We start from the raw sequence: 27527 nt of genomic DNA, 5'->3' as shown, positions 1-27527 counted from the left end.
CTAATGTATGGACTCCTATAATGAAAATAAAATTAGACGCCTCATCTTATTAACAAATGTGACCTGTTATCTGCAAAAATACATTTTAAAGAGAAATTTCTGTATAGACAAATTTAGGGGCAATTATTATTATACAGTATTCATTCTATAAAACTAAGAAAAGAAACATAATAAGTGTACAGAAGGAAGAATTTATCATGCAGTTAAGCAAGCTCAAGGGTAGCAAAATATATAATACAAACAATGCTGAAATGTAGCCATTAATTTTTGCATTTGTACCTAACATTTAAGGGTAGATCTGTGTAACTAAACACATATACAGAGACAACATCTAAGGCGGGATTCACACGACCGGGTCGTTCCCGAGCCCGAGTGTCGGCCGGTAAAATCGGCCATTTTGCCCGGCCGGTTTGCATTAAGTTTTGCATCCGTGCCGGGCCGGGCAGATCTGGACAGTGACATCAGCGGCAACTCCTGAAGGGAGTTTCCCCTGATGTCACTGCCCAGATATGGACAGAGACATCAAGCGCTCTTTCCAGGAGCGGAATCCCCGAAAACACGGGGATTCCGCTCCTTCAAGGAGCTAAAGTGCGGCTAGCATATAGCAGAGCGGGGAGATACCTCCATGCTCTGCTATAGTGGCGTCGCTGCAATAGTAGCAGCCGCAGCAGCAGCAGCTGCTAGCGGCGCCATCGAAGGTGTCGCCGGGCTAGGACGCTTTTAAAACAAGCAGGGGAAGGGAGGCAGCGCAGCGCTCCCTTCCACCTGCTGTACACCCCGGCCCTGCCACACAGTGTACAGCAATGCCATTCGTCCGAATGGCATCAACTCCTCCTCCTCACATGCACTCTGCGCTGTGAGGAGGAGGAGATAGAGCGCAAGCGCCGGAAAACCCGGCCATCACTCGAGACACATCCCGGTGATGGCCGTGTATTACCCGGCCCCATAGACTTCTATGGGAGCCGGGCGGCCGGGCACCCGGCCGAAGATAGAGCATGCCCTATTTTTTGACCGCCGGTTTCCGTGTGAATAGCCCCATTAGGGGTCTATTATTCCTAATGCAGCCGGGTGCCGGCCGATTTATGAACGGCCAGCACCCGGCCGGGAAAACCTGCCGTGTGAATGAGGCCTAATTAAAGAGGATCTGTCACTAGTTTAGTAATGCCCTATCTCCCAGCTAATCTAATGGGCGCTGTTACATTGATAATGCTAGTGAAAATTGTGTCCCAAAACGTTTAAAAGTTTCAAATATGTAAATGAGCCTTTATTTAACAAGTGGGTGTCAGCACCAACGACTCTCCTGAGGTGAAGCTATCCCACAGCCTCTGACGCTGTCCTATCAGCATGAAGCTGCTTCACACAGTGTGAAAGACTGAGGCTGGAAGGAAGGGGGATCACTTCAAATAGCCATATCTTGGGCTGTGGACGACCTAGAACAGCGGTTCCGATCTAATCTTTCATATGACACCAGGATCGCAGTTCTAGCTGTGACACAACCGAAGATATCGCCAGTTGAATACACAGTCGGGAATGGAAGCTGTATACTATATGATCGCACTGTGTTACTGGGCAGGGAAGGGGGAGAAGCTGTATGCTGATTGGATAGCGTGATACAAAAAACATTACACAGCCCAGAGTGAAAAGAAAGAGTCACCTCCTATTTGGCTGTTATAGCCACATTAGCATATTTAGGAAAATGAACATAACTTTGCAAATAATAAACATTTTCGAAAAACAACTCACACTGTAGTTATCAGCAGCAAAGCGCCTATAAGATTAGTTAGGAGATAGGGAATTAATAAACTGGTGACAGATCCTCTTCAAGATGTTTGCAATCCTAATACCACGAGTGTAACTGCCAGTGTAGTCATCATTGCAACTGCTGCGTGGCCCAGGGGGGCACCACCTTCACTCAGAGATGAAGTGGAAAGGGAGAGTGGAGAATTGAATTCAGTTCACTGTAAGACAAAGTAAAGATGGGAACAATGCAGCAGACAAAATAAAAATAATCATAAGCCTTTTGTGTACTTTTTCACTGACTGATGATGGTCAAGCTGGATTGGGGCCCTTTTACTTCAGATTGATAAAAAAGGAGGTTGTTCTTAAGAAAAAAAAAAAAAAAAAAGGATGGGTCAAAAAAATGCTATAGGGAAAAACACACTGACCCTGTTAAATCCTACCAGGTCACGCTGCCTAAACAGAGCAACTCTACCCTTTTTTTTTTTTTTAAAGGACTACCTCCTTTTTTTATCAATACTGTTAGGCTGGGTTCACACGAGCACATTAACGTCCGTAATGGACGGACGTATTTCGGCCGGAAGTCCCGGACCGAACTAGTTATGTACGACGCTAGGAGTCCCTGCCTCTCCGTGGAACTACTGTCCCGTACTGAAAACATGATTACAGTACGGGACAGTTGTCCTGCAGAGAGGCAGGGACTCCTAGCATCGTACATAACTATGATGCTAGGAGCCCAGCTCCCTGCACTGAGTTCGGTCCGGGACTTCCGGCCGAAATACGTCCGTCCATTACGGACGTTAATGTGCTCGTGTGAACCCAGCCTAGAGGATCTGCCAGACACAACTTCTGTGTCGACGCCCATTGGTAATCAGTCTGCACCTGCTTCTATGACTGTGAGACTGACTCCATCTTCCACCACCCAGGATGGCAGGCTTAGGAGTGGGAGAGCCTATCACAGCCTGGCCAGACGGAGCTAGCTCCCGCCCTCTGTCTATTTATACCTGCCTTTCCTGTTACTACTTTGCTTGTGATTCTTCTCTGCTGGTTTCCTGGCCCTGCTGCAGCTTCTTGAACTACTGATCCTCTGCTTGTGATTGACCTTGGCTTTACTGACCACTCTTCTGCTCTGCGCTTTTGTACCTCGCTCATCTCCTGGTTTGACTCGGCTCGTTCACTTCGCTTGTTGCTCACGGTGTCCCCGTCGGCAACTTCCACATTTCCCTGGCTTCTTTTTACCCTTGTCTGTCGTGCACCTATTGAGTGTAGGGACCGTCGCCCAGTTGTACCCCGTCGCCTAGGGCGGGTCGTTGCAAGTAGGCAGGGACTGAGTGGCGGGTAGATTAGGGCTCACTTGTCTGTTTCCCTACCCCGACATTACAAATATGAAGTAAAGTTACATTTAATATGTAGTTTTTTTTTAACAGTCGTTTTTTTCTGTGACTTTACATTTTTTTTTTATATAACCGCTGGCTATTATCTAGCCTACTACTGTTACATTTGTTTGGCTCTGTGAAAACTTTTTGACTCCATTGCTTGAAGAGAAGCCTCGTGCTATTCTACAATATTCTTTTAGGGCCTCTGTTTGTTGATTATGGCAAGCTTTTTAACTACAACTATTGATGTAGAAAAATGGTCGGAGGAGGCAAGGGACGTTTTTTCTGACAAAGAATTCATGCAGGTGAACAAAGACATCCCCTCCCTTACACAGAAACTGAAAAAAAAAGTACAAAGACAATATAAAATCATGGTGGGAAACTAAGTCCCTTAAAAATTATATTAACAACAATATACTGTAGTTCCAAAAGGCTTGAGGATTGGGATTTCGCCTGCAAATATGTCCAGAACCCCACAACTTATGCAAAAGTGGGAACAGGATGCGACATCTAGCTCCATTTGCTTTATGTGCATTTTACTGGAGTAGGAACAAAAAACTCTAGAATCTTCCACCAAAAACCTACAGGGGACCATTGATGTCGCCCCAAAAATTAAAAAGCAAGGCTGAGTTTGGTATAAAAAAAAGAACTAGAATTGCAAAGTAATATGGAGAAATTCAAGTATAATTTGAAGGACAGGAAACATAAACAATTTGTTAGTAAAAGTTACATTTTATTGTGTAGTTTTTTTGATCAGTTCTTTTTTTGACGTGACTTTACGTTTTTCTTTAGGTTTTAGTAAAATAGACATATCCAGAGTAGTTGTAGTGTGTACTGTTACCAGTGACATATGTAAAGAGGAAATCTAAAGAACTATAATATCCAGTCAATAATGTGCTGCATACAAGATAACAATTACATAACAGACTAATTCAAAAGATAAAAGTGGATCTTTGTTATAATGTACACGAGGAGAGAGGATGTGATTATAAGGATATAATAAACTAACATATAAAATCAGGGTTAATTGAATGCTTACTTTGTGCTAGGTGCATGTGAAGAATTATACTCCATCCTCCAGGGCTGAATGAATTACTCGCTCTATTATTGAAATGTGTGCATTTGCTTTTATGCGTGTGAGTGGAGATGTGTGTGTGATATGTGATACATGACTGCACTTAGTGCACATGCTGATGACGATCTGACGACTGGATAATGGTGATGGAAATATTCTAAATGACAGAACTTCCACTACTTAAACATCTGGACTGAGAAAGAATTTACATTCAATAATTTGCCATCTGTCTGAACGTTCTTTGTTATGTTTGTTTTGTTTTTTTCTTGATGTTGTTGTATAGACTTTTTTTTCCATCTTTTATATTTTTTTTCCATCTTACGGGTTTGATTTGCACGTATTTTAATGTATAGACCTCAAGATGTTCTGTCACAGTGAGATTTAACACTATGTGTGATTCCTATGCATTGTGAGCTGACCATTTCAAACAAGTTTGTATCGGAAACCAACATTACAGAGAACGATTTACACAATCCAACATATTGATTTTTTACTTGATTTTTCAGATCACAACTTTGTAAAGGGTATTTTTGTGGCTCTTAATGGGTACCCACAAAATAGTCACCCACTTTGCCTCAGTCAGGAACACCACATATGATAAAAAGACAAACTAGAAAAAATATATTTTTTTATGTTAAAAGCAACACTGTAGGCAAGTTTAGAGTGGAAATCCAGTGACTAAGAAAAAAATCAGGATACGTGCCAAAAGGTATATAGTAAAAATAAATATGTTTGCTTGTTTGGATGTTTAAAATTATACATAAAACCTGTGTTTTTGTAACAGCATCTGAATAAATCTGCTTAAAGGCTGTGTAAACATTTGAACCACTATTTTTTTTTACATAAACCAATGTTTTTTTGTGATTTAATGCAACTTTTAAATCAACTTTAATTAAAATGTAAATTTATTTTAACTTTTTAAGATACAGCTTCTATGTATCCTGTATACATAAAAGCTGTATCATTTCTTCAAAGTTGATTTCGCCAGTTCACATGAACTGACGGTTTGGCTGAAAGCTGGTCCTGCGTTTCTCTGACATGCAGGATCCAGCTAATAATGATCAGCTGTATCTTAAAAAGTTTTAAAAAAAACAATTTAAAAATTGCTTGAAATCACTAAAAACATTGACTTATTAAAAAAAATGGTTCAAAGGTGTACATAGCCTTTAAGGCAGTGATTTATTTGTTTCTGAAGATATTGTTAAAAGAGGATCTTCACTACAGCCCTTCCAGGGCCTTTCACAGTATTGTCACAGTTTACTGTTCATTGGTCCTAGCAGGAAGAAGAGTGGAGGGTGGATGGGGAAGAATAGCAAGGTCCAGAACAGGGCACCAGGGAACCAAGCAGCCCCTTCATTAAGATCTTCTAAATTTATCTGTACAGCAAACTACACATTTTATGCACATGAGGATTTATAAGCACTGAAAATAATTACATTTTTGCTTTAAGAAAGTAAACGTTTGCTAATGACATGGTTTTCTGACATGGTTTATGGCTCCAGAAGTGGCCTTAGGTAGGATGGTGTACTCTGCAGTACCTTCAATGACCCCCACACACACTTAAGGCACAAAGTATGAGATCAGGGCTGCAAGCTCCGGGTACCCAGACCATTAGGGCCAGTGGAGCCCCATTCAGTGATGACAGGCTTTGTGACCTTTGTAACCACACAGCTTTTCTATTATCATTGAAAGAGTTTAGATTTATCCAGATTCGAAATTTCTGCACACTGCACAGGATAATGGCGCACCTTTTGCTTTCTGTGCCAAAATTTATAAATATCCCCATTGTGTTTTAGTCTTATTTGTAAGAACAGATAGAGTCAGTTTTAGCCTTTGAGGGTATTCTGGTGTCACTTAATCAGATTGAGCCTTACTTCTAACCACTCTCTTACTGAAGACACTCTATTACTATGAGTTTACAGAAAATCAATTCAGACAATAAACACTGGAGCTTTGTGTCTTTGCTTATGCATCTTGTGAGATGCCAACTGGGTGTCAAATAGTAAGTGAACCTTCTTCATTCCAGGAAGTAATATATGTGACAGTTAATTCAAGCTACGTATAGGTAGAATGATCTCTTACCTGATAGCTGGAAGGTATATGAACATTCTCTACCGAGCCTCGTTGCTTTTTTCCAAATGTGCTAAGTATATAAATTCTGGACTCAAACTTTTTTTTTAACTCTCTCAAGACTTTCACTTATTAGCACTGTATAATAAATTGTAATTCACATGCATTGTACTATTCAATTAAGTTACTTCTACTGGCCTTAGTAGCTCTAATACTATACACAGTGATGAGGGGATGTATCCAACAGCCTCTTGGGATGCAGTTGAATTTACTGTACTTGAGGGAGGGCATCACTCGGCTCCACCGAAATCAGACCTGGCAGGAGTGCTTATACAAGGTTGTGCATTCCTGTGGATCATAGGGAACAAAGATGCTGTCATCTGAAAGCCGCTCAGAAGACTTATTCTGTCAAAGACCGGGGAATTGAACCTTAACATGATCAGCCTGTGACTGACTGATTGCATTTAGGTTTTTTTAATAGTACAGGAGGTAATAGTAGAAAATCCACAAGTCAATAAAAATGACCCTGGACTGAGAAGAGAATATGACACTAAATCCAGTCTTTGCCACTAAATTAAAGACTAATAAAGAAATTTACAACTGGGTCACTAGGTAGTGGTCTCAGTATACTCAATTGAAACAATAGCTTATACAATGTACAGTCCAATAGAATAGATACCTTATACAGTATAATACAGTAATGTATATTAGTACTAATTATCAAATGTAAAGACTATGAAGAGGCTTAAATGTATACATAAATTTTAATGTTTTGAACACTTGCTGGGGAGGGTGCACTTTGTCTTTTGCACCCAAATGACTTGTACTACCACTGAGTACTGAAGTTCAAATTTGGAATTTGGATCTCATTTAAGAAGATAGCACTTCTTAAAGCATCCACCAATGAGATAATGTTGTTGGAGATGGCAAGATGTTACAACTATGAGACTGACTGTATAACCTTTCTGAAAGACTTCACATACAGCAAGGACGACTTCCACCGAGCACGGTTACAAGTAGAATTTATTCGCTAGAAGAATTTAGCTCTTATTATAAATATTATATCTGTACATTATAAGGTTGGAAAACATAAAATCCAGTTGAAAAAAACAATCCGGCTTACAAATCCAATCTAAAGAAGGACCCCCAGTTTGCAAATGTAGTGGAATACATTGTAGTCATGTGTATCGGCCCAGTGGGTCCACATACCCACAGATCGTGACACCACCTCTATGACACAGAATGTAGAACCACTCTGGCGGACCTGGCATGAACTGCATGGCAAGAGCGCTTTCCCAGCTGATAATAGCTGATCGCTGGGGGTCAAAGAGGCCAGACCTGCATTACTCAACTAATATCTCTGCTGAATTTTATTTAACAAGGTGTTGTATCCCTTCATTTTCTGTACATTAAATACTTATGGGATTACTGGTCCTTTTTCACAGCTGTTAAAAACCTTTACTCGTTCTCAACGGCTACAATTAAAGTTCCCTACACCTCCACTCGGCCTATCCCCCCCCCCCCCAAAAAGGCACTAGAAAGGGATGCCCCCTGGTTCCCCCCTTTATTTATTCTATTATTGTATAGAACAGTTAACAGCTGCTATTCGTTCTAACCCGGGGTGATGGTTAGAGATAAGGACTTTAAATGTTTATTATTTACTAATGATGTTTTATTCACACTCCCTCATCTACATATCTTCCTTCCTAATCTGCATGCCCTTCTATGGGAATTTGGCATGCTTTCTTGCTATATGGTGAATACGATTGAGACAGAAGCGCTTCCATTGAATTTTCCGCCTGACTACCGAGAGAGCCTTAAATACTTCTCGTATCGATGGCAGACCCCTTCCCTCTGGTATTTAGGAGTCAACCTGAATTCTACGTTCACGTCCTTATAATCATGTTTTTTTTCTCTATATAGAGAAATGGAAAACCCTTCCTCTTTCTCTCCTTGGTCACATCTCAGTGATTAAAAGGACTGTCCTCCCCAAACTACTTCAGCTTTTTGAGACATTACCTGTTCTGATACCCCTAAAAGTAGACAATCGAAGAAGACGGACCAGTTTAAATTAACGTGGAACTTGTGGCAGATTTACTGGATTATCATCATCCGTAAACCTTTGCTTTGATCAAGCTTTCTGTAACTCCAGTCAGAATCAAACCTTTCCTCCTGTTACCCTGTCCGTTAGGGCCCATTTACACGAACGTGAATAACGTCCGTCTGCTGCGCATGGAAATCACGCGCAGCACACGGACCCATTGGTTTCAATGGGGCCGTTCACAAATGCGTGAGTTTTCACACAGAGAGAGTTCGCTGCATGAAACTCACTGCATGTCCTATATTGGTGCATTTTCACGCAGCTACGCGCCCATTGGAGTAAATTGGTGCGTGAAAACCACACACCGCACACGGATGCATATCCGTTTGCGGTGCGTGATTTGCGCATCAATTCTATTGAAAATAATTGAAAAACAAAATAGATGTGCTTTGCGAGTGCGTGAATAACGCATGCCACTTGCAAAGCACACGGATGCATAACGCCACACACACGGACCAGGTTCACATGCGTTTTTCACACGCGTGAATCTGATACACTCGTGTGAATGTAGCCTTAGTCTCTTGCATAATCTTGTTGTGTTTCTTTGATTGATTTGTCCTTCAAATTTTGTAAAATAATGTTCTATTTAGGCAACTTTGCGAGCTTGTATAAATGATAATATTCTGGTAATGTACTGTATTATTACCAACATTTTATGGCTATTCTCTGATTGTTCTTTCTATTTCCCTGGAATCCTGAAATACTGACAAAGGCATGTCTCTTTTGTTAATATCTGCTCTTATTGTCCTATCACTGAGGAATAGGTACTCAAAATAGTAATCTTTAATAGTTACAAATAAACAATAATAATTATATATTACGCAAATCCTAAAAGCACTATAAATGCTCAACAGAATGGAGGTCTATATAATGGAATTTTATACGGGTGATTTTGTTAGAAAAAAAAACAACCTATGTATAGTTCTAGGTGCCAACTACCGATATGAACCAGCCCTGGAAAGGGAAACAGCAAAGTACCGGTATATTTAGATTATATTATGTATACCAGCCCTAAAAATGGCAATAGTTTTCAATAACCTTTTCTAACCTGGCTGACCCTGCCACATTTCAAATTGCTACCCAAGTATACCAGTCCTCAAAAGGGCCTATGATTGCGATCACCCTCTTGATACATAATCCTACCTATGGTGTCAGGCCCTGAACAGTAGCTAGTGATTTGTCCCTACGGTTTTATCACGAAATTAGCCTGTAGCAGCAAGGATTTATCAAGGGAGAATTAGATTAATTTAGAGATTTCTGCAAATGGCGGGATCACAGCTTGGTGTGATGTGATCATAGCCCACAGAGCTGGGCCTTCAGGACTGAGCAATTTGTTTTAGCATTCCAAGAGTCATAACTTTTTATTTTCCCATCACCATCTTATCGATGTATCAACGTTTTTCCTAATTCCATTTTGAGGTACATATAATTTATTGATTAGCTTTTAGGGTGCCTACATACACAGTGCTTTTAGGAAACATGCCACAATTGTTGTGCCATTTTTCTTTGTGTTTTTTGCAGCGTTTTGTTAGCAAAATATGCTGCGGCCAGATGTTAGCTGGCAGTCAATAGGGAAATATTGAACACACTACAGTGTGTTTATTTTGTGCAATGTTTTCTCTTTTGTCTTTTTTGCCTTTTTTTGGGGCTAAGTGGCATTTTTTTTTTTTTTAAATTGCAGCAAGGGGTTGGTTTGGCATTTCTTTCAGGTGCTTTTCCATAGGCTTCCCTATAGAAAAAAATATTCCTTGAGACGTATGTCAAAAATGTGTGACTATAAAAAACACCACCCAAAATAAGGTCGTAAAAAACATATGAAAGTCATGGCGTTTTTAAAAGCCCCCCCAAAAATGACACAAAAACAGTGTGCGTGAAGGAAGCCTCAAACATTTTTTTTAGAGGGGTAGGATGATCTTTTGTGTTTTGTTTTACACTGTTTATTCTACAGAATAAATATTGTGATAACTTTATTGTACGGGTTGTTACGATTGTCACTACAAAATTCAACGTTATATAAGGGCTTGTTTTTTGCGTGATGAGTTGTAGTTTTTATTGGCACCATTTTGGGGTACTTTTTTATTAATTGATAGAGCGCCCAACAGATATGTAAATAATATCTTTATTATATATATATCATCAAATAACAATAGTATCAAAAGTACATTTAAAAATGTATAAGAGGGACTAGATGGGAACAGTTTGCCCAAAGGCACAGAAAAGTAGTACACCTCAACATCCATATTGTGCATATTATTCTTAGGAATATTTTTTGTCAAACTACTTGTGTCCAGATATGTTATAACTGGTATTATCTGGTATGTACGCATATGCCCTAGGACATGATTCTGGTTATGGATGTTGAGGTGTTCTACTTTTCTGTGTCTTTGGACAATCTGTTTCCATCTTGACCCTTTTGCTCTCTCATACATTTTTAACTGTGCTTTTGATAGTATTGTTATCTGATAATATATAAAATAAAGATATTATTTATATATCTGTTAGGCGCTCTATCCTTCTTTTGAGTACATATGTAAGTTTTGCTGTCTGTTCATGAAGGGCCCTTTATTGTTTAGTTGGAGGTAATTTGTATGTTGTGCATGCCTCATACCTATGGCAAATCTTTGTTAGGCCCCTGAGCTGCAGTGACACCCTGGGATTGCATCAAAGAGTGATGGTGCGCTGACAGAGGGAGCCCTATTCCTTCAAACTCCTTAGAGCCCGCAGTCACTATTGACATGAGGATCTGAGATTTCTCTCATCCCTGCCATTACAGGGGAAGCGTGACTGTCAATGACAGCCAAGCTACCACGGTGAGTGCGGGCACAGTTTCTGCGCCAGCATAATCACCAGGATATAAAATAACATCCTAAAGAGGTTAGATGAGCGCATATGGATGTAATAGCATGTTCTTTTGTGGTAAGGGGTTAATCAGGGCCGGCCCTAGGATAGATGGCGCCCTGTGCGAAATGATCTTTCGGCGCCCCACCGCATCATTAAAAAAAAATGCCCCATAAAAAAATTATAATGCCCCTTTAGTGCCCCCATACAGTATAATAATAATATTTAATAATATAATATATTACAACCCCTTCAAGGACACATTATTTTGTCCTCTAATTGTTCCCACAGTATTATGCCATCTGTAGTACCCCTACACAGTATAATGTCCGCTTAGTGGCCCCCACACAGTATAGTGCCCCCTGTAGATTTTGCCATACAGCCTCCCTGTAGACAGTGCCATAATCCCCCACCTCCTTTTTGTAGATCGTGCCATACAGCCCCCCACTCCTCCCCTTTGTAGACAGTGCCATACACTCCCCCACCTCCCCCTTGTAGACAGTGCCATACAGTCCCCCACCTCCCCCTTGTAGATCGTGCCATACAGTCCCCGCACCTCCCCCTTGTAGACAGTGCCCCCAAACAAAAACAAAAATTGTACTCACCTAGGCCCCGTTCCCACGACGAACTGAGCTGCTCCATGATGGGACCCTGTAGCCTAGTACAGAGTTTCCTAACCTTTTCGGACTCGAGGCAGCACTGGAAAAACAAAATTTCCTCAGGGCCCCCCTACCAATTTTTTTTGGAGAAAGACAGAAAACGGCTAAGAACAAGCACTCCACTCATAGGGCATGTTCACACACGTTTTGTAAGGCAAAAAAAATCTGCTTCAAAATTCCTTCAGCAGCTGACAGCGTTGTGTGACCTTTTTTTGTGTTTTTTCTTAAGCTGTTGAAGCGAATGCAAAAGACGCAGGAAAAAAAGCTCCAAACGAGCGCTGCAGGTATTTTCTGCCTCCTATTAATTTCAATTGGAGGTCAGAGGTGGAAACCACTTGAAGACCATCAGCCCCCCACTTACAGTAAAATGACAATCTGCCCCCCACTCACAGTAAAATTACCATCTGCCCCCCACTCACAGTAAAATGACCATCAGCCCACCGCTCACAGTAAAATGACCATCAGCCCCACACTCACAGATTCCCCCTGTAGGTAGCACCGCACAGCCCCTTGTAGGTAGCGCCACACAGCCCCTTGTAGGTAGCGCCACACAGTCCCTTGTGGGTAGCACCACACAGCCCCTTGTAGGTAGCGCCAGACAGCCCCCTTGTAGGTAGCGCCATACAGCCCCTTGTAGGTAGCGCCGCACAGCGCCACACAGCCCCCTTGTGGGTAGCACCACACAGCCCCTTGTAGGTAGAACCACACAGCCCCCTTGTGGGTAGCGCCTGGCAGCCCCCTTGTAGGTAGCGCCAGACAGCCCCCTTGTAGGTAGCGCCACACAGCCCCCTTGTAGATAGCGCCACACAGCCCCTTGTAGATAGCGCCACAAAGCCCCCTTGTAGATAGCGCCACACAGCCCCCTGTAGAGTGCGCCACACAGCCCCCTGTAGGGAGTGCCACAAAGCCCCCTGTAGGGAGTGCCGCACAGCTCCATGTAGGGAGTCCCGCACAGCCCCCTATAGGGAGTGCTGCACAGCCGCCTGTAGGGAGTGCCGCACAGCCCCCTGGTAGGAAGTGTCGCAAAGACCCCTGGTAGGGAGTGCCACACAGCCCACAGCCCCCTGGTAATGAGTGGCACACAGCCCCCTGGTTGGTAGTGCCCAACAGCCCCCTGGTTGGTAGTGCCACACAGCTCACTGGTTGGTAGTGCCCCACAGCCCCCTGGTTGGTAGTGCCCAAAAGCCCCCTGGTTGGTAGTGCCACACAGCCCCCTGGTTGGTAGTGCCACACAGCCCCCTGGTTGGTAGTGCCACACAGCCAGAGCCCCCTGGTTGGTAGAGCCACACAGCTCACAGCCACCTGGTAGGTAGTGCCACACAGCCCCCTGGTTGGTAGTGCCACAAAGCCCACAGCCCCCTGGTTGGTAGTGCCACACAGCCCACAGCCCCCTGGTTGGTAGTGCCACACAGCCCACAGCCCCCTGGTTGGTAGTGAAACACAGCCACAGCCCCCTGTTTGGTAGAGCCACACAGCCCACAGCCCCCTGGTAGGTAGTGCCACACAGCCCCCTGGTTGGTAGGGCCACAAAGCCCACAGTCCCCTGGTTGGTAGTGCCACACAGCCCACAGCCCCATGGTTAGTAGTGCCACACAGCCCACAGCCCCCTGGTTGGTAGTGCCACACAGCCCCCTGGTAGGTAGTGCCACACTGCCCACAGCCCCCTTGTAGGTAGTGCAAGGACTACGAAATGACCCTGATAGCTGGCGGGCAATAGACATTCAAAAAAGGACAACTTTACAGGAGCACACAAAATACCCAGCATTCCCAGCTATCAAATAAATGTGTGGAAATAAACTAAGATATAACTTTTATTTAGTCTGAGTAAAGGATTAATCCTTTTAGCTAGATTAAATAAAAGTTATATCTTAGTTTATTTCCACACTTTTTTTTATACCCGGGAAAGCTGGGTATTTTGTGTGCTTCTGCACAGTTGTCCTTTTTTGTAGGTAGTGCCACACAGCCTACAGCCCCCCTGTAGATAGCACCCCCCCCCCCTTCCAGTATAGATAGCACCACTGTAGCTCCCTGAAGGAGCGGAATCCCCGTGTGGCCGGGGATTCCGCTCCTGGAGCGCTGCTTGATGTCTCTGTCCATATATGGACAGTGACATCAGGGGAAACTCCTGAAGCGGAATCTCCGGTCACAGTGTTGCAGACGCTATGACCGTCGCTTCCACTCCAGGAGAAGCTCCTGTAGTCTGTGTCCATGACGTCATTGGCTTGTCCTGGAGTGGAATCCCCGGTCATAGAGTCTGCAACACTGTGACCGGGGATTCCGCTTCAGGAGTTTCCCCTGATGTCACTGTCCATATATGGACAGAAACATCAAGCAGCACTCCAGGAGCGGAATCCTCGGCCACACGGGGATTCCGCTCCTTCAGGGAGCTACAGTAGCGCTAGTAGACAGCAGAGCAATGCCGTCGCTACCGCTATAGCAGCCGCAGCCGCTATAGCAGCCACAGCCGCTGCTAGCGGCGCCACCGCCCTCATGTCTGGTGTCACGCTATGGCTGCTACAGTGGTAGCAATGGCCACTAAGTTAAGAAGCGCCCGGTTGGAAAGGCGACTGCAGTTAGTGTGTGTATTCCCGCTGGTAGTTTCAACGGCGCGGGGATACACACACTCGCTGGCGCCCCTCTTGCAGTGTGGCGGCTGGCGCCCTGTGCGACCGCACTGGTCGAACATATCTAAGGCCGGCCATGGGGTTAATGTATGTCTTATATCAGAAAGGCAGAAACAGAAGTGACAGGGAGACAGTAATGCCTTCACATACATCATTTTATAAAAGGATATACTGCTCCACCTACCAAGGTGACTATCACATTACATTGAAACCTAAGCACAGAGATGATGGTTATTCTGTTTTCTATGGGACTCAACCTGATGGAAAAGTGCATCCTGATCAGTTTTTTACAGGGTCTATTATGGTCATCTATTCTTTATCATTGAGGGCAATGGGTGATGGATTGAAAAAAAATCAGTTTCCAAGATTTTTCTACATCAGATCACAGTCTAATGGCATATAAAGACACTCAAACAGCAACCTCTATATAGACACTGTTCAAGCAGGGGGTGGTGACACATAAGAGCTATAAGCCTCACATATTGTGGATGTAGCATGAGAATGTGATATACGGAAAATCATAACTTGTTATGACCAGTACATGATATTTCCAGAGGGAGATTGGAACCTACTGTACATCTCAGCCTTTTCCTTTATATTCTCTGGTGGATGCTTTTTGCACTGTGTTTAGTTGTGATTTCCTTCTATTTGTCTGTTTGTGTATTTAGCCCTAGCTAAAGATCAGTACCAGCATCCTCCTTGAATGATGCTGGAGCAATACACAGATTTGTTGTTGCATGATAGCGGCAATAGTGACTTTTATGAATCTGTATCAGTGAAAAGGAATACATTACATGTACATGCAACTTTCATGTGATTTTCATGGGAATTACAGTACAAGCAATGAAAAATCAATATAAGAGATGGAGAGAAAATGAGGTCGTACGAATCCAATTCAAGAAAAATCTGTATGTGTAGACTGAGCATAAGGTATGTCCCATTAACCAACCCTGTTTTGTAACTGTGATCTCTTTTAATTCCGTTCACTACTCTCTTTCTGGTATCTTGGTTCAAGTGGCATCCAAGTTCAATTCTCGGAAACCTATTTGTTTATTTTTTGCTACTGACCCACTGTGACCTATGTCTTATGCTGCTTATATCCCTGGCTCTCTTTTGCTAACCTTTGTCCTGGACTTGACATTCTGTTTGGTTTCTCATTGCCCCGCTGCATCAAATTATAAGTAACTTCTAGGCCTAAGGCATGGCTTACCACAGTCTCCAATGCACGGCTCTGCAGCTGTTGATAAACTACCATTCCCAGGGCATGCTAGGAGCTGTAGGTTCTCAACAGTTGAAAGGCCACAGCTTAAATGCTACTTCATTAGAATATAATGTGGCTGGTTCCAAACCGTGTATCCCTAAATTCAGACCCCTTAACCTTTCCAGTCCTTGTTTCTGGAATCCTGTGCCAAGTGTCATCCCTGTTCTGTTCCTGCGCTGTATACACAGTATACAACAAGCACAGCAGGAAGCTAGTGACAAGAGTGGATCTCCTTCCTCAAATAACGAATAATGTCTACACTTTCCAGTCAACAGATTTGCTGGTGGAGTGTAATGGCGATGCCACAAGCACTTGCAATACCCTGTATCTTAGAGGGCAGATGGTCACATGCCAAAAGCTCTAAAAAGTGGAATAACAACTATAAAAAAAAATGTTTTTAATGTATTGCACAGGTGAGTATGCAGGGGTTTGAAAGGATGCATTTTTTCTCACACTAGATTGTTTTATTATTTATTTAGATATATATGCACAGCATTTTAGAAATCTATAGTTATTACGTTTGTCAAGAATAGCACCATTATCTTGGTGCTAAAATAGAATTACATTGTCCCACAGCAGCCAGGCGTTGATTTATCCTCAGCTGTCATGGCTAGAAAGACTGTCAGGCTGTGCACATGCAGTGATACCTAGGCGCTGTCAATCAATCTTGTCTTTATTGGGCATAAGGAAATTGTACATTGGTACATTTATGATGACCTTTTTTTGCAATGTGAATGTGTGGGTTTTTTCTGTACCTCTGTTCTTCCCCATTTATTCATGTCCTTTTGCCTCCAACTTGTTCTATATCCCTGCAATGTCACTGCTATAGTTTACTTGCCTTGCTGATTGTATCCTGAGCCATTTTAATTTGACTTATTTTATAGTATAACAAGCGTGGACCCTTGGCTGCCTTCTGATTCTAAATCTGTGACCCAGCCACTACTACAGCTATATTGCCAACTAATTCAAATTGATTCTGACCTCAATATTGCTGACCTGGATAGCTGAACCTGCTAAACTGTCTACAGTATGCACAAGGCCGTTGACTGTTTCCACTAGACACCAAATCTGAGCTATAACAAAGGCTGTAACACCTTTTTGTGACAACACAAAGTTGCAGTTTTTTTTTTAATAAGACAGTGCATCAGTGGGTTTAGTGCAGCTTTCTAATTACTTTTTATTAAAAATTATTTTAATTTTTTGAATAACCGCTGCTTTGTACCCTGTATACAGAGCAGCAGTATCTAGCGTTGAAACATGTATCCTTCAGGTCAGCGGCACTGACGGGTTCAGTGTCAGCGGGTCCTACGTGTATCTGACATGCAGGAGCCACCTGTTTTCGATCATATCTAAGTTCACAACTTAGATAACTTAGATGTGATCGATTACAGGTGGATCCACGCAGGACCTGCTGACTCTGAACCCGTCAGTCCCGCTGACATGACTGATACAGATTTTTAATGCTAGATACAGCTGCTCTCTATACAGGATGCAAAGCAGCTATATCTCAAAAAGTTAAAATAATTTTTAATAAAATGTATTTAGAAAGTTGCACTAAAGACACTGACAGACATTTTTATTTAAAAAAAAACTATTTCAAAGGTGTACATAGCCTTTAATATATAATAGATTAGCACTGAAATGACAACAAAAAGAAAAAGTTTAATTAAGTTGATAAGTATTATTACAATACCGTATAGTATTTCTATTCCCTATAATAGCAGCCTGTTATGGCAAACCAAGATGGCAAAATTCTTTTGAAGGTAAAGACACCCTTATTGGTCATATTTGCAGGTGTAACATCAGATTGTATCAGATTATGTCTGCATTTCTTTTGCGTCAGCTTGGCTTCTGCTAACTTGTTCTGTAAGACAAGAACATTCTTCTCAGCTCTGCAAGTAATAGGAAGAAATGATTCCTTTACAAGCGACTTACAAAGCTAAAGTTTCACTTTAAGAATTTATTTTTTAAATCACAGGGGGGAAAAACGAAATATTTCTAAAAATGTTTCATGCTAGAGATTAACTCTTTAGAAGGTAGATACGGACAGTGGAAGCCTTGAGATCTCGTTATTGACTAGAAAAGATATGATGTTATCTTACCATAGAGAACAGTAAAACGCCTCCCAGGCAATGCCCAACGATCTCACCTCAGTTTTGTCAGGAAATTTTTCTGCAGGGCTCAACTCAGCCCTCTATCGTTCACTTAGATGGTAGCAGCTTATCAGCTACTTGCTTGCTTTGAATCCACACAAAATATGAATTAGGACCCCCTCCCTTTCTATAAGCCTCTCCCAGCTGCACTTATAGGTTGCTGAGATTCCCTTCCCACACACTACTCCTCCCTCACCATCTCCAACTCAGGCAGCACAGATTCCTCTCTGAACCTCAGAGCGGAGAAGACTTGGATGCCTCTGAGTCCCCTGTTGAGGACATTCATCTGACCCCAGCAGTTATTTGGGCAGTCAGGCTCTCCTTGATACTTGGCCTCATCCTTTCAGTTCTTCTCCTCAGCATCAGCAAGTGTTTGGAGCTGTCCCAGGTGCTGAAATCTCCCACTTTGACCTGTTGTGCTGAATCTTGCAAACTTCCCTGGATGTGGCCAGAGGTGACAATGGATATGTTGTGGCACAGCAGCCATGCAGCAGCCTGGAATGTGGATGTGAGCTGCTGATGGTGCAGTGGAGATGTGAAGGGGTGCACATATGAATGTCTTCTTCATTCACTCAGGGCTGAGGAGGAAGGCAAGGGATGTGCTGGATTTCCTCCAAAGAGTGTTCTTGGCCTCGGGAGATGTTTCTGATCGCTCTTTTGATTGCTTTGAGGGAATCTATGGCAGCACCGACCTCTACAGCTGAGGATATAAACCGCGGAGTTGTAAGTGACCAGTAATGACAGTAACTGGCATATGGCACAGGTGTATGGGCTAGCTGGAGTATGAGGGGTGATTGGGGTGTGTGAGTACAGAATACTATTGTATATAAAGTATATAGTGAAAGTGTTTCATGTTTAACCTCGTGTTTGCTGGAAACTGTGAGAAACACAACTGAAAAGAACAGAAAGAAAAATCCAAGTTCGTAATCCCTTATGAGAAATCACCTCAGATACTCTGTACCTGCCGCTGCCTGGTCACACAGAGATCATGCTGCATGAGGTAGAGGGGAGATAGCAAATGGAAGCTGAGGGACAAGGGGTAAAGACATACAGCCTGCTAACAGGAATAGTCCAAAAAAGCCAAGATAAATCTAAATGAAGGCTAAACATTATCTATCTATCTATCTATCTATCTATCTATCTATCTATCTATCTATCTATCTATCTATCTATCTATCTATCTATCTATCTATCTATCTATCTATCTATCTATCTATCTCATATATATCTCTCTCTCTCTATCTATCTATCTATCTATCTATCTATCTATCTATCTATCTTTCTCTCTCCTATCTATCTATCTATCTATCTATCTATCTATCTATCTATCTATCTATCTATCTATCTATCTATCTATCTATCTATCTATCTATCTATCTATCTATCTATCTATCTATCTATCTCTCATATCTATCTATCTATCTATCTATCTATCTATCTATCTATCTATCTATCTATCTATCTATCTATCTATCTCTCTCCTATCTATCTATCTATCTATCTATCTATCTATCTATCTATCTATCTATCTATCTATCTATCTATCTCCTATCTATCCTATCTATCTATCTCCTATCTATCTATCTATCTATCTATCTATCTATCTATCTATCTATCTATCTATCTATCTATCTATCTATCTATCTATCTATCTATCTATCTATCTATCTATCCATCCATCCATCCATCCATCTATCTATCTAACATGCATATGACCAGTTGTAGTTTTTGTATTTGCATATGAGTCACATTCCCAGGAACAATTTGATTGTGATTGTATGTCCCTCCAGAACACATAGGGTTAACACTAGACGTTCAGTATTGTATGAGATGCTGGGAAACATAAGTTACAGTGTTAACCCTATCAAGCCTAAGCTGTTGTTCTCCCAATGGTTACTGTGTCGGTGATTCGCTGCTCCCACGCGTCCCTCTGATTATATGAAGTTTTTTCATGCGGATGATGTAACGGTGCAGTCATTGTCGATCTACATGATGAGAATACCACCGTGCAGACACTACTGGTGATAGGATGCTTTGTCAATAAAAACTACTAGAGGACACTTTGAATTTAGGTTATGTTCCTGCATCGCCTACTTTTTATTAACCTCAAAATGCCCTGAAATATTTCCAAGCCATTGATCTACAGCACATCACAGAGACAATTTCATTGACAAAAGGGGACACATTGAAAGGTCAGAGATAGGATCACATCCCTGAATTGAGCTGCTTCCCTCAGATCTCTTACTAAGATTTGTTTGGAGGATAACACCTTCACTTTCAGCCTGTCATTTTTATTTAGAACCATTGACTGATTGTTTTTTAATACTTTGTTTCTATATCCTACAACCTCTTTCAAAATATTTATAAAAGCCATTTATGTGAAAAATCTGTTTAATGGAACAGACAAATACCTTATATCATTACTAGTAAAACGTTCAATTTGGGCTTAGTGCACCATGCTTGCATAGTTATGTGCGCAGATCTGCATGTGAGTATATGTCTGTACTATGCAGGTGGATATATGCTTATAGTCTCTCCGGCCATGGCATTGTTTTTATGGTGAATTAGATTAAATTCAGAATGTATTGTCACCCTTATGGGCAGAGGTTAAAGTGTGGTTTTAGATTAGCACCCTTGTAGTGAGGCTGCCCTAAGTTCTAATTGATTATCCCTCCGTGTCTGGCCACAGCCATGTAATGTAGGTCACAACAAATGTCACTCAGGCTGTGGACATATTCAAAGACCTGGTGTTCATTAATCTTTTATCACCTAAGGGACCTACAGCATGTCAAAGAATACTCTAGACTAGGCAATGAGTGGCTCCCTGGTTATTGTGAAACTAAAAGACGCAACGTGCCCAAACAGCTTTTAGTGAATTGGGGATAATGTGACATTTTTGTTCGACCCCATCCTGAAAACCTCAACCGATCTCACCCAGAGTAACCCTGCTGTAAAAATCCCAATGACATGACACATGCTGTTCTGTTACAATTGTCTGCGCTGGAAACAAATCATAGCCCTCTATGGTGTTTATCACTCCCCAATTGATTCTTGACAACTAAGAGTTAATGTGTTGTTGCCTATCTTCAATTGTACATTACATGTTAGAAGGACAATGCAGTTTATAAAACATAAAATAGTTGCCTGCCCTTTCCACGGCATGGAGTTTTCTAAAGAATGTCATAAGTCATGCTAGATCTTTATGAGAGTACTTCACAAAAAATATTTAAAGCTACAGATGTAGCCATCTTTAACTTGATTCTAATAACTTGCTGCAGCGTGATATCACACAATAAAAGCCATTGAAAGGTCATTGAAAAAGTCAAGATAAGAGAGCTAGCCATTGTTTATTTATTGCGTTAAAAGTCAAGGTAAAGACGGCTACATCTGTAAAAGCCTGAAAAATGGATGGATTATTTCATGTAAGCAGAGTGACAAAGAGAAGGAGCACAAAATCATATAAGTTTATGTAGTGAGCTAAACATTTATATATTCTTGACAGGATTTCGAATTTTCCTTGTTAATATGGTAAAGTCACTGCTGGGAAAAATCGGATGACCAACAAACAAGATATTGAGAAATTGTTCTAACAGATTTTTGTGACCGCATGTTGCTGGAGTCACCTCTGCAAATGGAAAAAGGACACCATGACACACATGTTCTGTCTATATTGTACTGAATTGCTTCCTTTGGACCTTCTATGTCAAGCTGACTCTATCAGTGCCATGCAGAGTTTCCATGATTTGCTGTTGAGTAACAGATGGAAGTTCATTTTCACACTGATCTTAGGCAGACTAGACCTGGTGGGTTATTTGATCTAAAAGGAACCGGAGAAAAGAACAACTAAGTAAATGCTCCAGTTTCCTAAATAAAACGCGGCCCCTTGCCGGTCAGCATTCTGTTTACACGTAAAAGAAGAAGATCATCCATACTGACTCAACATATAGTTGTGTTATCGATGTCAGAGAGGCTAAAGTGAATAAACAAGACAGTGGTGATATTCATACCTATGGTAAGGAGCGGGTACATGTAGTACAAATCCTATTGATGGGAACATCTGACTGGGTATGTAAGACTATCTGTCCTCTACTTTTTTGGAGTGTTTCCGAACCTGAGATGAGGAAGCTGTCAGGGAATTTCTTAGATGTGTTTTTGTTTTCAAAGAAAATCCTGTCTTTCAGTCAGTTCAGAAATTGGTTGTTTTATGTTGAGACACACAGGGCATACATTATGAGCTGCCTGAACCCACCACTTTACCCATTCACCTTCAGATGTGACTGGATTAAGCTTTTGTTGCTAATTGGCTAGCTATACTTGCCAATGATTGGTAGGTGCCCTGCAGTTTTCTTCAGAGACATGTTATAAAATTGGAGGCAAAATCAAGCATTGCACAGTCCTTTTCTAATCAGTATCCCATCATGTGCCTGGTAACAGCTGGTTAAAACCTCACAGCAGTCCTTCAGTCATCTCCTAGCTCCTTCAGATATCAATCACAGTTCATTAAACTCCATCGAAGCCCAAGGGAATGGTGACACATTGGTAACTATTGAAATGATGGTACTTTCAGCTGCAAAGGGGTTAAATCATTATAATCCTGCAGCTGGAATAATGAAAAAGAAGTCACCCACGCAGTCCATTCTTTAACGCGTAATAAGGCAATAATGAAAAAAACAAAACAAGTTTCAGACATTTTCTAAAAGGCATGAGAAATGACCTTAAAAATTAAATATCGTTGATAATATTTGTGTACAACCATGAGTTCAAAGAGTAAAAATCACTATAGTTATAGTTGAACATGTAGAGAATAAGCATACGGATGAGGTGGTAAATCAAGTAAGATATTGCACGGGGAGAGATATGGCACAAGAATGGCATGTTCGATACTGGATGGTAATTCCAAGATCAGAGCATTGTAGCAGAGAGCTCTTCAAGACGGAATGGGCTAGGCTGTGTTTAGTTGTTTATTGAAAAACATCAGGCGATTGAGTCTAGTCTCTGCTCAGAATATTGCAATGGGCAATTCAGACCTTGGGTCTACCTAGAAATGACTGGGGATAGGTAAGACTTTGCTTTTAGTGATGGTTTGAGTGAAACTATGAAGATGGAAATCTTCCAGCTCTGCTGCTCTGTGTAGGGTAAACGCTGCATGTCGTAGCTGCCTAATTCTCACAATCAGACTTGGAAAACACAAAACAGCAGCATGTCCTGTCTCCCATATCTGTTCCAGGGCTGCAAATCCTAGAAGGAAACCTGGCCTCCTCCAATGACATGAACCGGGCCCTTTATACAGATACTGATTCAGTAAATGTGGGAAGATTACTTCTCCACGCTTCACTTCATGTCGCTCAATTTTTATAACAAGTCTGTGGCCTGGAAACAGTAGAAACAATGGTGGTTATCAGGTAAAAAATGAGATATATAATGCTCTTTGTAGGACTATAAAGTGTGCCGTGTGATGTACTAAAAGGACACACAGGTTTTTGTTTTTTTATTAAGCGACACTCATGTCATTATGTGAAACATGTTGCAAAATGCATCTGTAGTTGGAGTATATTTAGAAACATGGACTGAAGGCTGCTCCGATTTCTATTTTAGTTTACATCAAACACCAGCTTTATATGTAGCTACTGTATAACATGCAAGGTACATATAGATTTATGCTGTCGTAGTGTTTACAATATCAGCATAGTTTAATATTAATCATCCCGTAAGGACAACTGCGCTGTGAATCTTGCCTCCGGTCACCTCCACTGGGATTTTAATTATGATTTATTATAGTTTGAGTATATACCCCATATTACCACTTGTGTACTGGTATTCCTTTGCATTCTTATTCCCCATTATCAACTATACTGACTTATGCCCCATTATTAAATGCCTCTGTTTATATAGAATAAGGTGAGTGATTAAATTCAGATTAAACTAAGGCTCTATTCACATCACGTTTTTATTTACGTTTAGTGAATACGCTGGGAAAAGCTCCCTACGTATACATTAAACTGAGGTTTTAACGGATGAGTAACAGTGGCATCTGTCACCATTCGTTTAAGATATACATAATGAAATGCCATTGAAAAGTTAATGATTTGTACATTTAATGGAGTGACATACTTCACCAATATGCTCCCATGTTAAAAAAAAAAAAAAACATACACTGTACCGTATAGATTTTTTGCAGGATCCCATTGTATGGAATAGCGTAGTATACTGAGCCTTTACATACCTAAACAAAAAAGGTATACCGATGTGTACCAGCCGGACGAAGGCCAAAAGGACACTCTTTCGGCTTAATTTTGGCTAATAGAGCCCTATGGACTCATTTGTCGTGTACGTCGGGAGCTGTCCTGATTGTGCCATGACTAAGGACAGGTGATCTGTCAGAAACGCGTAGACTTATTGCTGATGCAACCAACATTACCTCCATCGGATTTTACCATTTGTACGAATAAAGTTGGAACATCGTTTCCTTTTAAATCAACCAGCACTGGATCAAATTTCTTCTGTTCTGTTTATCCACATCGTGTGCCGCCACGCAGGATCCAAGCGCAGTCTATACCTGGACCCACATAACGGTGAGCTGGAGGAGTCCTCCTATTGTTTCCTGTCCTGGGGTAGCTTAGGTAGTGCAAAAATGAGATGTGAACAGGGCCTAACATCTCTATTTTTATTTATTCCTACTATATGGCCTTTTGGATATTAGATTTTTTTAAATGAAAAGTACAACCTTGAGTGCAGTGCCAAGTTACAGTTTTTAGTTGGATATGCCTTTGATTAATATTTGCAGGATTCTACGGTATATCAGTGTTTTATAAACCTGGAACTCTGCAGTTCCCTGGCACTTGATCAGGGGATCCCCAGAACATAGCACCAGCAAGACCTGCCACTTTTACAGTAGGAATGACAAACTGATTTCAGCCTCTTAAAGAAAACAGCCCACAAATCTCAGACAGAATATAGTGGTAGGTAAGTATGATGGATTACTTGCCCCTACACCAAGCCTTTTTGATGTAGGAATGGGAGTAAAGGTTCTCCTGAGTAGAAATATTATGGGCTTCCCCCACGATAATAAGGTTGGGAATCATTGTTCTGTAGTCTATGTTACAAGCCAAGCCTGGATAAAGTATTGGAGATAAGGGTATCATTTACAAAGCCAACATTTTATAAGGCTAAATGGCTGTTGTGATGTCAGGAAGGAATAAATATGGATGACCCCCACGTTCTTTCACACTGGAGCAGTTCATCTCATATCACATTGTGTGCTGAATTTTCTCATAATATTAGCTTCTATGTGACAGGAGATAATTCACCCTACATTTCCATGTCAACATAAGGCCGGGTTCACACGGCCTATTTTCAGCCGTGTTGGAGGCGTTTTACGCCTCGAATTACGTCTGAAAAAACGCCTCCAATACGTTGGCAAACATCTGCCCATTACTTTCAATGGGTTTGCTGATGTACTGTGCCGACGACCTGTCATTTTACGCGTCGCTGTCAAAAGACGGCGCGTAAAATAACAGCCTCGTCAAAGAAGTGCAGGACACTTCTTGGGACGTAATTGGAGCCATTTTTCATTGACTTCAATGAAGAACAGCTCCAAATTACATCCGTAAAAGATGCGGCGAAAAACGCCAGTACATGCATTTACATCTGAAATTCAGGAGCTCTTTTCTCCTGAAAACAGCTCCGTAATTTCAGATGTAATTGCAGTTATCGTGTGCACATACCCTAAGTGGTATAGTGACTCAGGGGTTAATACTGCTGTCTTGCAGCACTAAGGCCATAGGTCTATAGGACCAGGATATTATTTTCAAAAAGTTTACATGTAGTCTCTATATTTACCTGGTCTCCTCCAGTACTCCGACTTCTTCCCACACTATGAATATGAGTATAGGGTAATTGGTTTTGCATTCAATTGGCCTTGTGTATATGAGATAGATCAATTAAATTGTAAGCCCCAGTGAATGCATTCTTGTACAGTAATGCAGAGTATATCGACACTAAATAATAGGTAAAAGCAAGAGCTTTTATGACTAGAAAAGCGCTAATGCACATAGTATCTGTCTGCTACAATAAGTTGGACATCATTGTCTTCTCATACAGTTTTTTCCCTGTATTAGCTAAGATCCAGCATCCAAAACAATTTTGAAAATGTGGAATAGTCCAGTTTTTTTGTCATGTGGTGAGATCACACTGGATGCTGTGCGGGATTCAGGATTACAGGACTACAGAAAGGATTGTAGTGCACTTAAGATATGTGAACATGATGTTGCTGCTGCTAAGCACAAGATATTGAATATGAGCTTTGCCATGAGATGACCAGTCAGTCGGCCTCTTGGTTGAGTAATGAAGACACATAGCAGGTTAAATGTAGGGAGGTTTTATGTGTGGAAGATGCATTGGTTTGTCATTTAACATAACACAAAAGGACAAGTCCTTATGGCGCATCTGGTAGCCTTTAAGTAACACCAGCGTCTCTGACCTATGTTATCTATGGTGAGATGCGCTCATTTATTATGCAGTCATGCTTGCTTAGCTAAACTCCCATTGTCCATCTGGGAGAAGATGCTCTTTCCAAACAGGTGCCAGATGTATTGGCTTGCTCTTTGTGTAATTAAATTCATCTGTCAGGCGTTAGTGATGTCTCCTACAGGAGCCACTTCCAATGCAGAAAATGTAGGCTTGAATTTTTATTGTCTCCAACAGCCAAGGTTGATTGCTCTCTTGTTGGCAACATGCCCCAGGCAGGAAAAAAGGGCAGAACCCAGAGAGTGGTGGGCTTAACTAGCCTGTGGCTTGCCAAGCGATCTGTTCTGTGCAGAAGGTGCTTGTTCAAACACTGCTAATGGAAAACCACAAAACATTAGCATGTTTCAACAGCAGTGTGTTGGCATGCATAGAGCCCTGTCCAGTCAAAGCTTTAACACGTTCCAAGATTGACAGGAAATGAGTTTCTAAACAAAATCCTGCATTACCAGTAAATAGGGACCACTGGGCTATGGGCTTTCCTAAGCAGTATTATTACTGTATAATCTAAGCACGCTAGGTATATCCAGTTCATGTCTGATTTATCAAGCCATTTATTTTCTGAAAGAAAAATCACTGTAATACTAGAAACAGCAGATGGCTAAACCCAATAGCAATGCCAGCTCTGTCATTGACCCTTTTATGCCCTGAATAAAGATTTCTTGTGCTAAGAATTTAGAAATACAGTCAACATATATTATGACTGTCTGTTGCATGTGCAGATTCACTCTGGTAAAGAACTACATTGTAATAAAATTGTGGGAAATCTGGTGTGCACTTATTAAGAAAGCTTCGATTACAGAACAGAAAATACCTTAGTATCAGTCAAAAGTCTGTTTTGACAACAAAAGTCTGTTCTTAAAACGGTTAACTGGTTTAGAAAAACCCAGTTTCATAAACCCTATTAGAAAATTCAGAGTTAATAGAGGTGGGTCCTCTGTTTAGGATTCTCATCTCTTGGCCAATATGGAGAGAAGTCACAAAGAGCGAATCTCGCTCTGCAGGACCTGTCCTGCATTGCACAGATGACCCAGTGATTTCTATTGGCCCTGTGTAATACTTAATTCTCCCTGTGGTGGCACTGCAGGGAAATTGAAGACTTACCGCCAG

At 41.5% G+C, this 27527-nt stretch overlaps 1 protein-coding gene across 4 annotated transcripts in view; it reads left to right on the top strand.

Moving 5' to 3' along the window:
• The first annotated feature begins 18092 nt into the window (after positions 1 to 18092).
• The window catches only part of MMP17 (matrix metallopeptidase 17), a 190360-nt gene continuing 180925 nt past the window's right edge, over positions 18093 to 27527 (top strand). For 2 of the 4 annotated variants that reach the window (XM_075833065.1, XM_075833056.1), the window contains exon 1: positions 18093 to 18617. In XM_075833065.1, the coding sequence (XP_075689180.1) occupies positions 18492 to 18617 (126 nt within the window). In that variant the 5' untranslated portion in view covers positions 18093 to 18491. Of the gene's footprint in view, positions 18618 to 21396; positions 21907 to 27527 lie in introns of all 4 variants that reach the window. The other 2 variants (XM_075833083.1, XM_075833073.1) reach the window with 2 other exon arrangements.

Source organism: Rhinoderma darwinii, chromosome 1 (assembly GCF_050947455.1).
Source record: "Rhinoderma darwinii isolate aRhiDar2 chromosome 1, aRhiDar2.hap1, whole genome shotgun sequence".
Lineage (NCBI taxonomy): Eukaryota > Metazoa > Chordata > Amphibia > Anura > Rhinodermatidae > Rhinoderma > Rhinoderma darwinii.
This window is presented reverse-complemented; position numbering and strand designations above follow the sequence as displayed.